The 15,964-nt window shown below is 40.4% G+C and overlaps 1 protein-coding gene across 2 annotated transcripts; it reads left to right on the top strand.

Annotated features, from left to right (window-relative positions):
- Window positions 1-6,728: 6,728 nt before the first annotated feature.
- Window positions 6,729-11,008, top strand: eomesa (eomesodermin homolog a). Of its 2 annotated transcripts, XM_088318830.1 has the most exons (7): window positions 6,729-8,107; window positions 8,342-8,496; window positions 9,128-9,249; window positions 9,454-9,612; window positions 9,702-9,763; window positions 9,849-10,567; window positions 10,690-11,008. In XM_088318830.1, exons 1-7 carry the CDS (start codon window positions 7,413-7,415, stop codon window positions 10,701-10,703), a joined length of 1,926 nt encoding a protein of 641 aa, XP_088174956.1. In that variant the 5' UTR covers window positions 6,729-7,412; the 3' UTR covers window positions 10,704-11,008. The 2 variants fall into 2 exon arrangements, with proteins under 2 accessions (XP_088174956.1, XP_088174955.1); XM_088318829.1 differs by having other exon boundaries at window positions 9,849-11,008.
- Window positions 11,009-15,964: the final 4,956 nt, after the last annotated feature.

The following is a 15,964-nucleotide window of genomic DNA, read 5'->3' as shown; positions in this document are numbered from 1 at the left end:
TTTACATGTAAATACAGAAACCGGGCCTGGGTCTCAGTTCAATATTGAAGGTGTCCGTCGCTCTGAGGTCCCTCTGTGTATGCATATATGTGTTTGTGTGTGTGTGCATGTGTGTTTTCATGTATGTGCATGGCATGATCCAGTGCATCTAAATTAAACAGCTGCCAAATTGCAGCAAATGTTTTAATACAAAAGCATTCTGTGGTCTCTAATTATATCTAATGGATGCTGGATGCATTTCTCCAGAACAGAAATGGGTGCATTTTCAGTGAATAATTGGCATTTCTTTAAGTCGGTTAATATCGTATCACACCAAAGAATAAAAATAAAGATTAATTGATCAAAACACAAGTATTATATCCACGGGGTCCACCTTATACCATGAATTATGTCTCCATAACCTCCTTCTCAGCATATGTCTCTTGTTGTTAGACAGCAAGTCAGTTTGGGCTTTCCTCTTTATCGCTGTCGAAGCTTTCATACTGAGAGCGAGATGTGTTAAAACTCGACATTCTCACTTCTGACTCACTGATTTAACCACATTGAAGGAGGAGCAGCATCAGAATACTCCTGTGGTGTAAATCTGTTTGCCTTGCCCCCTCTCCCCAAAAAAAAAAACATGTCCTTTTGAAATGCAGTTTCTGAGTCTGGGTGAGCAATGTGATAAAAGCCTATCTTGTTTGGCTGTAATTGTGCGGTGGGGAAAGCGCCGAGAACCAGGGGTGCTCCTGCCCTGTGGTTGGTGGCTACATTTGTGGGATCCCCCCCCACACACACACCCACCCCCCACTAAATTCTAGCCCAACTCTGCACAACCACGTGTTTTCTTCAAGACTTCACAGTGAGTCGATGCAACTGCGTCACCCTCCCCTTACACCTCACATGCCCCAGAACACATACATCCAGTCTACACTGTCAAACTTTTAGCACCTGCTAGTTTGCTCTGGTCCCTTATGTCAATTCTGCTGCTTTTCAAAGAGGCTGGACTAAGCGAAATGGGTCAACAAAGGTTGACGCTGAAATGGGGGTGAGGGTGAGAGTCGGGGCAATGAGCTAGGATGTACTCGAGGCCTTGTCAGTTTAAACACACAATGACTTAGTGTGTGACTGAAGGTAATGCAGTCCCGTTCATATTGTACCAGGCGTTGATTTAAGAGAGTAAGCTAGGAAACGGAAAATTGTAACTTTGGTGCTACACCGGGAAATGTGTGTGTGTTTATTTTTGTGTCATGCTCGTATCAACACAAGTAAACACTCTGAGAATTCACACTGAGTAAGTCCATTTGTGAGTGAAGTGAGACAATATCATCATTATTTCAGGACTCATAATTCTTGTTTTGTTCTTCTTTGTATGATGCTATGGATCATGTAAGAAGAGAGAAAACTCATATGAAGATAATATGGAGGCCCAAAACTCCATATGTACTCTCTTCATGTTGCTTTTCCCACCGGTGCTGGGTGACACTTTCTAATGCAGTAATCCAAAAATCATGTTATCATGCCTTGGGGATTCAAATACAGTGAGTGCAGCTTCAATCCGATATCCATGAATGTCGTTGCGTGGCTTGTCTTTTTTTTTTTTTGTCAGTGGATTATCACTGCCCCCTGAAACCTGTGCACTCGCATGCATGCCGCAACACGCTGACAGAGAAACTTACAGTATATATTGATATGACGCAAACATCCAATCCGCTGGTTTGATGAAACCTGCCGTATTTCAATGTATTTCCAGGGATTCAAACAATGTCGCATATATATAGAAAGAGCATTCCCGTGGGTCTCACTCACTGACTGGTTGCAGATGGAGAAGATTCCTATTTCGTGATGATTTGCTCTGCTGGATTGAAATCTGAAATAGCCAACAAAAGACATCAAACAAGAATATATTTTACATAATTTTATCTGGGAAGTGATTCTATAATATACATTTAGGCCAGTCAAGGGTAAATGTCCTGTGTGCTTTACATCACAAAGAAAATAATATACTGCCTCAGAACCTCGTTGCTGTCACATTGCGGGTATGTTCAAGAAATGAATGCATTAGGCATTCTAAATTGTCAGTTACATCTCATGGGATATCACGCTTTGTGCAGCATTGGAATAAAAAAGATAGATCTCTCGCTCTCTCTCTCTCTCTCTCTATATATATATATATATATATATATATATATATATATATATATATATGTGTAGCCATAGCCACGTTCGTGCTTCTTTGGGACAAATTGCGACACAAAAGAAACAAAAATACAAGTTTGCTCTGACTCTTTGTTTTTTTACGGTGTTCAGTGGGAGGTTGTTTTCTCAACACCGTGCTGTAAGTCTGATGACCTCATCTCCGTAGTCAGAACTCGTCCTCCCCAGAGATGAGTCTGACCATGGTGGTGTCATCTGCAAACTTTAGGACTTTATGGGGTTTGAGAGATGGGTCATAATGCAGTCATATGTGTATCGAGTGAAAAGTAAGGTACTCAATACGCAGCCTTGTGGAGAATTGGTACTGATTGGTACTGAGTATGAGGGCAGAGATGCTCAGTTTGACGCATTTTAGGTGGCTTGTTAAAATGTCCTTAATCCACTTGGAGGAGAGGCCCAGGTGCAGAAGTTCCTGCACCAGGATCTCAGCGATAATGTGGTTGAAGGTCGAGTTGGAGTCCAAGATCAGCAGGGACTGATTGAAGATTGTAGTAAAAACTCCAGTCAGATGTTCAGTGAACGTTTTACGTTCGCCAGGTACTCCATCGGGGCCTGTTGCTTTTCTGGAGTTTACTTCATCACAAATTGGTGGTGGGTGTTTGTTTTCTGGCTGCTAAACCCAGCAAAGAAGTTTCTTTGTCAGAGAGTCACCAGTCCTGGCAGTCACCTGATTTTTGCTTTTGTAGTTGGTGATTTCGTTTATTCCTTGCCAATTGTCTGCATCGCTCTCCACAAAGGTAGGGGGTGACTCGTGCTGTTATTTTACTTTTTAAGGTTAATGCTTTGTGGTATGTGTTGTCTGTGTTGTTTGTAATTAGACTTTACACCGATCAGATAGACTAGATCGAAATCGGTCAATATTTTGGATTTCATGCCAAATCACTGATCGACTGTCATGTCATTTGCGCGATTTATCAATGACATCGTCAATCCAATCTGCAAAATAAGAAGCGTCAAGTGAGCGGAAAGCCTTGAATGGTAAAAAGACCAAAAAACATTTTATTTAGGTACTGTATTGAGTTATTAATTTAATTAAAACATTGCTTTAATTGAAAATGAAATACCAGAAGCAAAGACTGACAAAATTAATCATTGCAATCTGTGTGCACCGCGACTTGTCCAACACAGCCAGCTTCTAATGAGTCAAAACGGTCCAGGCATTTATTGTTGTTTTTTAAAAGATGGAACTATTATGTGTTATATTCAACATTTATCAGTGTTTTTCTATAAGATTTTTGATGGTTTCAATTATTATTTTTCCCAATGCATTTTCGCTATGGATATAGCGCAAATATACAAGTTGTTTTGTTAAGCCCTTTTGTAACTTTACTGTTGAATGACAGAGACGAATTTTGTAAAACCACTTCAGACAACAAGAGAAATGAAGGAGGGTGCACAGGCTATGGCTCCGTAAGCTCCGACATCAGCGACATCCACCAAATTTATACAGAAACCCGAGTGCTGCGCCCCCACCCATGCAAACGCAGTTGTGAAGTAATATCAACAGTAAATATTTGTATTAAAAGCATTTATAGGCCAGAGTTTAAACTACCCAATGAAAAAGAGTAATTGTAGCCATCATGGAACGCGCCTTCCCATGCCATGTGATCGCGGATACGTACGCCACTGTGCGCCTTTTGTATCCTTGAGATCTTATAGTTTTGCCTCCAACTTATGTTATATGCCTTTTCGCCCATATAAAAGTACTGCTGTATTCAGTATACTCAATAAAAAAATAAGAAATTTGTTCAAGCAATACGTACCAACAAATGAAATCAATCACGATTATCTATTCAGTATATTTATGAATGTCCAAGTTTTAAGGACAGCTCTCAGCTTTTCTCAAATGCCACATCGTCCCTCTCACATGAAAATATATTGAGGGGGATATCTTTGATAATGTCGCAAGATGAATTCCTTCCAATAAAAATGTTCTCGGGCGTGATGATTTGCGAAGGAGCGGGGGATCCGGCGTGGCCCACATTGCTCTTGGTTCTTTTCCCAGCCAACCTTCCCTACAGGGGTCTCGGTGGCGAGGATCTCTAATGAGACTTGCGTTATTAATCCTTGCAATGGGGTACATGAATTCTGTCCCGAGCAAAGGCTTCAACAGCCACCTTGGCCCATAAACCCTGGAATGTATTCCTTTCATGTGCTCTCTTGATGATCTACTCTGACAACAATATGGTAGGACTTCCCTTCCCCTGTCGCGCGGGCCCTGGCCCAGGGCCAGAGAGGGTCATCTCAGATCCACTTGGGCTTTTATAGGTGGTCACGAAACATGCTGACAGGTCACAAGTGGGTGCTCCTTTATGAGGAGGATCTAAACATCCACCTCATTTGGAATTAGTTTATTTATAGGTGGCTTGTAAATCACATTTATTTTGTTTTTTCTCTTTCAAGCGGCAACAAAGTCTTAAAGGGGTATTTTGAAAAATACTTAGATGAAGGTAGTAAAAGAAATTTAAAAAACACAATGTTGTTGCTTGGTGAATACTTTTGGAGCACTATGATCTGATGTTAAGTAATCCTAAAGTACAGTAGCAGATTTTACTAGACACATCGCAAAGGTGGGTCATGAAAACCAGATGTTAATGTCACATCACTCAACGGTTGCACGCTGATATGTGAGGGGGCCATTAAGTAAGTATGTGACAGCTTCGCCTTGAAATGCTCGACTTTGGCTGTGTTACACACCTACAATAAATCAATTGTTTTTAAATCATTCACATTCTCATGTTTTAATCCAATAGGGATCAAATTAAAACTTTGACCATTATTAATCATTTGCTCTCAAATGTTTAAAAAAAAAAACATCTATTAACAAGAATTGTGTTTGTCACCTCTCCCTTCTCACATACTTGTAAATTTTTAAATGGTCTTGATTTTTATAGGTCGTAAAGTGAAATGAAAATCCAGAGGTGCAAACATATTGCCAAATGGAACAACAATAGTTTGGTACTATATTACATAATGCAACATTTCCAGTTTGTTTGGTGATGTGAAAAAGAAGAGAAGTAGAAAATTACATCCACATGCGTACTGGAATTCCACAAAAATGTTTATTGATTTAAGATGCAATTCATAAGACAAATTATTTAAAGGTTAATTAAAGACTTTGCAATTAATTGGAGAGCAGTCCAGGGATGTATTCTGCATCTCACGTCTCTGGAAGATCTGGTTATATTAGGGATAAGCAAAAAGCAGTCAAAACATTTAAATTGGGTCCACGGGTGTGTTTTTTTTTTTTTTTTAATGTTCAGTGTTTGCCTGCAGTTTGGGGAAGGGTTTCCACTTTTGACTGACAGACGGTGTGTGCTGTGCAATTAGCTCGAGTCCCTCTGACGGCCCGGCAGCTCAGCTTCACCGTCCCGTTTATGGCACGAGCCAATCAGCCTCCAGCTGAGATTCTCCCTCAGCTATTCACAGATCTGTATCCCCGTTTTCCCCGGATTCATCTCAGTCAGCTTACTTCTATTTTATTCCAACACACATACACATATGGATACACTAAACACATTGTCACAAGTTCACTTTAGTTGAGAATGATGCGGTGATGCAAGTGTGATAACAGGAGGGTAAACGTGCTCTCTTGCTGTCAAGTATGTGAACTGGTGCACTTGAACTAACCACTAGAGGTCACTGTCGACAATGGATGCCGATAAGAAAGCGCAGGTATGCAATTATTATTTGAGATTTGCGCCAAGAATATTCCTTGTGGATTGCCTACTCCTCGGTACGTGTTTTTTGTGTGTGTGCGTGCGTGCGTTTGTGTGCGTGGGAGTGTTCGTGTGTGTACGGGCGAGAGCGCGCGCGCGCGTGCGTGCTTCCATGGAGAACGCATGTGAGAGACTACTGATTTTTTTCTCACAGTATTCTCATAAAGAATATTAAATAACACATTTGTGTTGTCAGTATTGAAATTTTATCTATTGAGTCACTATATTATTATTATTATTATTATTATTATTATTATTCATTCTACCACCTGTAGGTTTGTGTACAATGGTCTCAATCGTTTTATTTTTATCTGTCTGAATTAAAACGCTCGTGAGCATAATTTTACATCATCGTTCAATACAGTGGGATTTTTTTTGCGACCAATTTTTATTGTTGATGGTCAAGCTTACTTTTGTAATTTTTATCTTTTAATGTTTCTATCAGATAGATAGATAGATAGATAGATAGATAGATAGATGGATAGATAATCCCAAATTAAATGTGTCATGCACAGAAATAAAGCAAATAAAATAATCGCAATTTACAGGTGAGAAAAATAGATATAAAGCTTCCCATGATTACTAGACTTTTTTTGTTTGATTTATTGATGTAGATCATTAAAATGTGTTTTGTAATTGCAATAAATTGATGGATGGATATTTTTTCACGTTGGTTTTACACATTTTTTCACCAAATCTGAAGTGATCATTTTAATTAGCATTTTTAGTCAACCCCGGTGAACCCGGATGGGAATTAAAGGAAATGGGCCACTTAAAGGAAACCAGGTGCACGTGTGTTTCTTTTTTTTTTTTTTTTTTCGGCCCCCCTCGACGTTTGGAAGCGTTGCGCTTTCTTTGGAGTAGATGTCAAATTGCGTGGATGAAATGTCCACACCGAATATTTAAAAGAGCGTTTATGAGAACGGTGCAGTAAATTAAATCTTGGTTAGCCTCGGTAATATTTAATCATCCTTATGCATTTCGGGGTATAATGGAGTTAGATTTCCAAGGAGAATTCTGCACGGAAACACGAAATCTGAACTATTTGCGGTTGTTTTGTCAGAGATTTTAAAAGAGGAAAAAAAAGAAACACGACGATACTCATGACATGTGCTCCTATTAAAAAAATATCGAGAGAGAAAGAGAGAGAGGGGAAAGAGGATTTCTAATTAAATTAGAGCACAGGCTCAGCCATTGGCTATATGAAGCGGCCTGGTGCCCCCCGCATGCTCCCCTAAAAGCTCCTCCCCTTCACGCTTCCAAACACTTTGCTGTGGGGAGGACAACATCTTATAAGAGCCTCTGAAAGTCATGTCCGTGCCATCATCTGATCTGAAAAGCCAGCGGAGACCAGGAAAACGGTTCTGATCCCTACCCGGCCCCCTTCCGTTCCGTCCGATTCTGGAGGGAGGGTGCAATACCCAGAACCAAGCAGGGCGCCTCTTTTTTGGGGGCTCACACTGACCCTCAGTGGACTCTTGACTCGTCTTCAGAAACATGCAGTTAGAGAACATCCTCCCCAGTGCTCTACCCAAGACCTTTTACAACCTCTCCTCGTCGGATAGTGCAAATAACAGCCCGAGGCCGCCGTCGCAGCTAGATTATCAAGAAGTGGACCGGGCGGAACCGGAGTCCAACAGTGCTCCCAAGAAATACCTGGCGACCGTGGGGAACGGGATGATGGGTGAGCCAGAAGGGGACACGTTCGCAAAAACCGGCCCCGATGGGAGGAAAGGCTCCCCGGTGCTCGGTGAGGACGAGCTGACCAGCGGCCGGCGGTACAACTTAGATGAACTCGGTTCTGATCGCTATTTCATCTCGTCTTCTCAGGCGAGTTCCGACATGGCAAGTCCGTGTTCCCTTTTCCCATACGCAGGGCAAACGGGGTCCGTGTACACGGGCACAACCGGGTCCAGGTATCCGGCATCACTCCATTACGGATCAGTCCTGCCGCCCGCCGGCTTCTCCTCTCCGTCCGTGTGTACCGGCCGGAGTCAGTTCGGCAGCGGGGGCTACCAGTTCAGTCAGGGTCCTGGCTGCTTGTACCCGTCCTATCCCGGCACGGGCATCAGCTCCATGTCTCTGCCCGGTTCCGGAGCCGGTCCGAGGGCGCAGGTGTATCTTTGCAACCGGCCTCTGTGGCTCAAGTTCCACCGACACCAGACTGAAATGATCATCACCAAGCAGGGCAGGTAAGATGGCAAATGAGGAATTCATTTATAATTAATACGCTGTCATTTTAAGCACGATTACAAATTTACGCACGTTCCAAATCTTCCTCTTTTTTGCCGATTTAATAATTTGTGGGATACATATTTGTTCCTGACACGTTAAATTAATTACAAACAAATTATGCGTGACGATTAAAAATATTGTCACTTAAAAAAAATGGGTGTATTATAAAACAATTATTGCTCTTTTACCAGACGGATGTTCCCGTTCCTGAGCTTCAACATCACCGGATTGAACCTCACGGCCCACTACAACGTCTTTGTAGAAGTTGTTCTGGCCGATCCGAATCATTGGCGCTTTCAAGGAGGAAAGTGGGTCACTTGCGGCAAAGCAGACAATAATATGCAAGGTGTGTTAAGAAATGAACAAAACGTATATTTATTGTAAACACTTGAAAATGTATATTTCGTTAAAATTGTATTTATAGAGGATAAACATGAGGGGGAAAACAGAAATTTCGACTATTTTATGATCATAAAGGCTGAAAAAAAGATTTTCAGTACTGTAGCATGTACAATTCTTGCCTGTCAAATGTGCAACAAAAATGAGGCAAAATAGTCATTAAAATGAAATTATATTTGTATTTAAGCTTCATTTATTTAGTTTTGTTATTTAAAATAACCTTTTGATCAAGAATTATTTAAAATACTACTTGTGTTTTTTTTTTTAAGATTAGAAATTTAATTTTCATGACTTGAAGCTTTAAAATAAAGAACACAGTTACTGGCTCATCATAAATCCACAATGTTGTTTAAATGAAATTTGTTGCTATGCAATAAAATAAAGGCCTCCATTGTTTTGTCTTTTTCAATTTGGTTAGTAAGTTTATTATACTGTTTGAAATAACTTTCAAATAATTGATCAGATGTTGCAGGTATAACATAAAAGCATTTATATGAAGAAATGACATTGTGGGTTTTTTTTCTTGTTTTTTCTGACTTAAATTTTTCTTATGACATAATGTGATCTCAATTTTACAGGTAACAAAATGTATGTTCATCCGGAATCCCCAAACACTGGCGCTCACTGGATGAGGCAAGAAATCTCGTTTGGCAAGCTGAAGCTGACAAACAACAAAGGGGCCAACAATAATAACACTCAGGTAGATATGTTTCCATTTTTTTTAATTTATCTGATTAGTTGATATTAATTTCTAACAATATTTTTACACATTGACTATTTGGAAAATCAGTAGGCTTGTTTTTTTGTTGTTTTTTTTTAAATCAAGCCTAGCAGCAAATTGATTGCATAAGATTGTTTTTGTTCTCAGTGTTTCATTAAAGCAGTCCTATATTTTCTTTTGCAGATGATAGTCTTGCAATCCCTTCACAAATACCAACCCCGGCTGCACATTGTTGAGGTGACAGAGGATGGAGTGGAAGACATGAGCAACGAGGCCCGAACTCAAACCTTCACCTTCCCAGAGAACCAGTTTATCGCCGTCACGGCCTACCAGAACACAGATGTAAGAATTTAAATTTTTTCTTTTCAATAAAAATAGTTTTCATTTTAATGTTGTTTAATATATAATTGATTTCTGTTTTTTATCTCCAGATCACACAGCTGAAAATTGACCACAATCCATTCGCAAAAGGCTTTCGGGACAATTATGACTCGTAGGTTTACCCGTCTTATCGTCTGAACAATCCACTTAATGCGGCTCTCAAATCTAAATGTTCACGTTTTTTTTCATTTGACCAGAATGTACACCGCCCCGGAGAGTGACAGGCTGACTCCATCACCAACAGACTCTCCCCGATCAACCCAAATTGTGCCGGGGGCTCGCTATGCCATGCAACCTTTCTTTCAGGACCAGTTTGTCAACAACTTGCCGCAAAACCGCTTCTACAGCAGCGAACGCGCCGTGCCCCAAACCAACAGCCTCCTGTCCCCGCAGACCGAGGACGCCACCGCCGCCGCCTCGGCCCAACGCTGGTTCGTCCCCCCGGTCCAGCAGCCGGGCTCCAACAAGCTGGACCTGTCCTACGACAATGACTATTCCACCAGTAGTCTACTGTCCTATGGCATCAAACCCCTTTCCCTACAGACGTCCCACGCCCTTAGCTACTACCCAGATTCAGCTTTTGCCTCCATGGCTGCAGGCTGGGGTACCAGAAGCTCCTACCAGCGCAAGATGACCACAGGCCTGCCCTGGTCCCCTCGGCCTAGTCCGCCGGCCTTTGTGGACGACCAGCTGGGGGCCACGAAAGACAAGCTACCGGAGGAAACGGCAGCGTCGGCGACCACCTGGATCGAGATGTCTCACTCGCTGAAATCGGTGGATTCTAGTGATTCCAGCGTGTACTCCATGGTGTGCAAGAGGCGCAGGATGTCCCCTGGGGGCTCCAGCACAGAGAACTCTCCAACCATCAAGTGCGAAGACTTGACCACTGAGGATTACAATAAGGACAACCCAAAAGGCATGGGTTATTATGCATTCTACACAAGCCCCTAAGACTGCTGTCATTTAATTCAAACTAAATATAACTGAGTGCTCTCCATTCCTTGTTAATGTCTTTTTTTTTTTCTCTTTTCTCTAAAGGTGCCAAAGCTTAGTGTTGCTCCCCCCCAAGCAAGCTGCACAAGGTTATTTTCCCAGGCCAACCCCTCTCATACCTGAGCAGAAACGTGCATAGTGATTGTTGGTTTTTGAACAAGCACACCCCTTTTTAAATCCATTCATTTTAACTTTTTTTTTTTTTTTTAAAGAATGGGATTTGTTCTCTCCCCTCTCCTGTGTATTTAAGTCGTTTCCATTGTACAGTATTCGTGCACTTTAGAATGTGATGTACCTTGTACAAATTGTCTTCATGGAGGTGTGATTAAATGGGGAAAATAAAGCTGCTTTTCAAAAAGCATCATCCAAATGTCTTTCCGCGTGTGATTTATTGACACGGCACTGCAAAATCAACAAGCTGGCATTGCATAAAATGAGCAGTTAGGAAAATAACAGTCCAGGAAAAGAGCTTTATATAAAAAAATGTGATTGGCCATTTGAAGCTTGCATACAAGAGTTAAGGGTTAATGATAATTAATCTCGCAACATATGAGTCATATCAGTCTTGGCCCTTGAGCGAATTAATTGCTTCTCATTACAGATGACTTGTGAAAAAGTAAAATGGATCATGCAAATCAGCTGCCGAGGCTTCTTGCAGTCAGGCTGTCAGTTTTCCGTATATAGCACGGTTAACACATTCAGTGTTCAGATCAAGGTGGTATAAAAAAAAAAATACATCGAATGTTAGACACAACTAGATACTAGTTTTTTTTGTGTGCCTGAAAAAATATTTGAAAAAGAATTCAAGCCAAAAACACAGCGACTCTTTTCAGTTTGACTTTCATTTTAATTCCCATTCAGTATCAATTGCATTTTCACAAAACCACTCACAAGGTTTGAAAACTTAAACACTGCTATAGTTTATAATTTGTACTTTACACCGAAGAATTGAATTGATCAAAAAGAGCAAATCCTTTTATGAGAGAAGTCATAATATTTGGGTAGCGGATGTGTCCTCACCTGTTTGTCTTGCTTTTAACCCTCCCCCATATGTAGCCTAATTTAAATGATTTGCATGCTGGATTTCTAATTAATTCTGTTGTCAGACTCCTCGACAAAAGGAGGAGTCTTACTCCAATTAACACCTCCTAACAAGGTAGATTACCATGGCCTTTCAGGAAAGCTGTAAAAAAAAAAAAAAAAAAAAAAGTCTCTCGGGGGATTGTAGCCTGAAGAATGAAAATGTTTGCACTTGTGTCTGCAATTTGTTGTGGTTGTGAATGTTTTCGCAAATCTTATTATATATGTTCACGTGACTCATAAAATCATTCAAAAAACATGGTTTTCTGCCCCCCCCCCCAAAAAAAAAGCTTTACAGATTCCGTGCACATCACTAAGTCCTTTTAGAGGGGGTGTCAAAAGGTGTGTCTCAATAAAAGTCACAAAAAGTTCATTGTGAACATTTGCGTCCATGCCCTTGTCTCCGACTCTTTATTGGTGACCACTTTGAAAGTTGAAGTGTAAGGCCGATGAGAATTTGGAGACAGTGTGGCCAAAAAGGGCTTTTGACATCTTAACACAGATAACGTCCTAAGGCTCTTTCTTCACCTTCAGTCGCACACTATTACTGCTCTCACGGTCTAAATTTAGCCATGGGCGTCCTTGTGTTTGGTTCGACATTTTTAGATGTCTTTTTTAGAAGTGACCAAGGGAGAAAGAATGGAAGAGTTGGCAATTAGTTGTGATTATCTTCACATTATAACCCCTTTCTAATGTGTTGGTAAATGTCAACCCTGTTAAATGACTGGAAAGCCGGGAGCACAGCCAGTGATTCTTAGGGGCAAACGAAAAATCTTTTCGCAGAAGCTACTAAGACTAAATAGTTTTAATTAAAGGATGAACTATATTTATATACTTGCAAGATACATTAAAATACAGGCGCATCTCAATAATTACGCCAATTTAAATAGTTTTTGATTTTTTCTTTAAATTTCTTCTAAACTTGGGAATATTATAACTAAGATATAATCATCAAAATAAAATAAATAAAGAAATAATTAAATAGTGCATTTTATGTGTGGTGAGTCTATACAATATAGGAGTTGTCTTAATTAATCCACTGCACCAGGTGTGGGCAAACTACGGCCCGGGGGCCACATGCGGCCCATTAAATGCTTTAATCCGGCCCGCCGAACTTGAAAAAAAATATATATATATATATTTTTTTTTTTTTTTTTTTTTTAATTATTCCAATGCTGCACAAAGCGTGATATCCCATGAGATGGAATGCTTTTGTTCATCTTCATTTAAAATTAATCTGGTCCGGCCCTTCTGTCAAATTTTAGAACCCATTGTGGCCCGCCAATCAAAATGTTTGCGCACCCCTGCAGTACAGGATACCAATACCAGTATGCATCATTCATGTGGGATTATATATATAACATATATAACAAAAGAAGCTGTATGAGGCAGTGTTTAGAACTATTGTCAGCAAAATAAGTGGTGTCCAATCATTACTGTTCTGACAATGTCGATCTAAATGAAGTATTATCATCTCTGAATGTTTTATACTGCTTTTGCATTGGATTTTGCAAGATTGTACCGCATAGAGTATATGCATGTGAGGGGCATTGATTAGCCTAGCTCATAGTTTGGATTACTCAAGGTGTTTTTGCAGGCTACATGACACAGTGGTCCGAGTCTCACTTATCTCCACTGTAACTGCTTCATCATTGGTGGATGTTAGACAGAGCGCCTATTACAAGGTTTATAATGCTCACAGGTCTATTGGAGTGAGACCATGGTGTGAGATGAGTCTCAAGTTCGCGGGGCCACAAATGTTTGGAGGAAGGTGTTGAGTGTTGGCAGAGAGCACAAAGGTGACAGGAAGCGAAGTTGCAGAGGAGCTCTTGTGTCAGATCTCTGTGTACTGCGGGCCTTGAGTCACTGGTGCATGCTTAATGTTAGGGAGAGTATCCCGCGGCTGAGCTGCACTTAACAGCACATTGATTTCAAACCTCTGCGTTCCCTCTGGAGGCTGGTGGGACACATCTGAACAGGCCGAATCACCCCACTCCGCCCCTACTGACACCACCATTTACCGTCTCCACGACTCCTCCCACTATCTACTCAACTCTGTGTTGATTTGGATACAGCAAGGTGGTCATTGCCCTCCTCTGGCCCACTCGGCTTGAGTGTCTCTAAGGAGTCAAACTGGATTTAAGGAGCACTAGGCTTTCTGCAAGATCCCGCATGAGTGATGTTTGGGGTAGGACACAAAGAGGCAGCCATGTGGAAAAGGTATGAATCAAAATCAATGCAATGGCACTTTGGGAAGCACCAACCAATTTGGGGATTTCCCTTCCTGTTCGCTCCCTCTCTTGGCACTATCAGAAGGCATCGCCACTTGGGACAATGTTACATGCAGTGAAGCCTTCGGCAGAGAAGGGCTCAGCGGTTTATGGCATAAAATACGACACCGTCAATACTCATTGTAAAGGGTTTTGGTCAACATCCATCCATTAGTGATGGGAAAATGAAGCTTCAATTTTGCTTTATGAACCAGTTGTTGTATTTTTGAGTCCTGTAAGACGGCACTGTTGGGTTAAATAAAATTTAAAAATTGGCAAGTCAGCGTGCTTTCAGCCCAATGTTGAAAAGAGAGTGCCATCTACTGGAGTCCAAAAATACTACAACTGGTTCATGAAGCAGATTTAAAGCTTCATTTACACATCACTACCATCCATCCATCATCTGAGCTGCTTCCACGCAGTATCTTATTTCTGTTAGCAAATCTTGGTCATGAGTAATCCATACTAAAGTACAGTAAAATGTTTTTAGAATTCTTACAGATTATCCAAGTAATTGTGGGTCATCTTGCTCTATTCACACACACACATATGATCCTATACAGGCTATGTGATACAGAAAATGAATAAGTGAACTTTTATGGACGACACTTGTATACCACAAAAAGTTAGCATTTCCCCCCATTCTACTGCATTCAGAGATAAAACTTTATTTGCAATCACTGCAACACCCCAGTGAATGTTTGTTTGACTCCCATATTCCCTTCACAGGTGGATGCCAACACGCTGTTTCTTCCACTTGTCTAAATTCTGACTCATCTCCCAGCTGCATTATTTAGATGCATGTGTCTTGGCTTGGTATACAGCACACTTCTTCCTTGTGTGCTAATAGGCTCGCGGTATCTTTACAATCAGGGTACAATTAAGAGGTGAGAGTTTGAGCTCCCACTTTTTCAGTTCTATTTCTGAGCTACCGAGTGATTATGCCGGAGGTTGATGGGCGGGTGAGGCATGAGCTCTATTTTTACTCTTTACTCTTTGAACACTTTTTAGTTTATATAATTTATATTATCATACAGAAATGTACCAATGGGCATGAGTAAAGCTCTTGTGCTTATCTTGGTGTTTTGGGGGGAAGTGTGTTACTTATTCAAAAAGCTTTATTTGGCCAATTTCGATTGAACTTTACATTCGCAATAAAAGTCAATAAAGTGCGAGAAACATCAATATAATATTTGATTTGCAGTAATTATTTATAAAAGAATGATCAAACATTATTCTGAATGAATGGATTAAAATTCCTCTTTTAATAAGTACCTCAACAGCGTCGTTGCTGATACAACACTGCCCTCTGCTGGTAAAATATAGTTAAAACAATTCAAATGCGATTGACGTTTTTAAAAAACAATTCTATCATTAGATTAAAAAATATTAGGAATTATAGAAGTCTTGTACATTATTAGAAAATAAATCCAGCTAAATTCAGACTTTTGGGAGTGTAACACACCATATAAGAGACTTAAATTAAAATAATGATCACAGGAAAAAGGTCTAGAATTAGTTTTATTTAATTTTGATTATTTTTGTTGTTAGAAGCAGAAAGATGATTGGTTAGAATGTGGCCCTTAACCAAAGTGTTGGATTCCCCGGGCAAAGAATATGGGTGAAATGAGCAGCGTTTTTTATGGAGTTAAGATTGAGGATTTTATATTTATATCCAAAAATAATAATAAGTAATAGTAATAAATTAGCATGTCTGCTTCATAGTTCTGAGACTCAGGATTCAAATCTTGACTGTGCCCTTACGGTCTTACGTTTGCATATTCTCAACATTCCAAAAATATGCATATTAAGTTAAACAAAGACTAAATTGCCCAAAGGTCGAAATGTGAGTATGAATGCTTGTTCGTTGATGTGCCGCTTTATTTGATGACCGAGCTTCACCCGTGCTATTCTTACTGATTTTGCTAGTTTGTGTGTTAATATTAGCGTAATTTTCATCTGTGGACCAA

The sequence above is a fragment of the Idiotropiscis lumnitzeri genome, chromosome 16 (genome assembly GCF_059441095.1).
Source record: "Idiotropiscis lumnitzeri isolate Australia: NSW breed Sydney's pygmy pipehorse chromosome 16, RoL_Ilum_1.0, whole genome shotgun sequence".
Classification (NCBI taxonomy): Eukaryota; Metazoa; Chordata; class Actinopteri; order Syngnathiformes; family Syngnathidae; genus Idiotropiscis; species Idiotropiscis lumnitzeri.
Note: the sequence above shows the minus strand (reverse complement) of the source record. Positions and strands in the feature narration are given on the sequence as shown.

Bases quoted from the DNA above. Each gene is read 5' to 3' on its own strand.
- eomesa (XM_088318829.1), top strand. From the start codon at position 7,413: ATGCAGTTAGAGAACATCCTCCCCAGTGCTCTACCCAAGACCTTTTAC. The intron at 8,497-9,127 runs GTGTGTTAAGAA...TCAATTTTACAG, and splicing joins AGCAGACAATAATATGCAAG to GTAACAAAATGTATGTTCAT. The intron at 9,250-9,453 runs GTAGATATGTTT...TTTCTTTTGCAG, and splicing joins CCAACAATAATAACACTCAG to ATGATAGTCTTGCAATCCCT.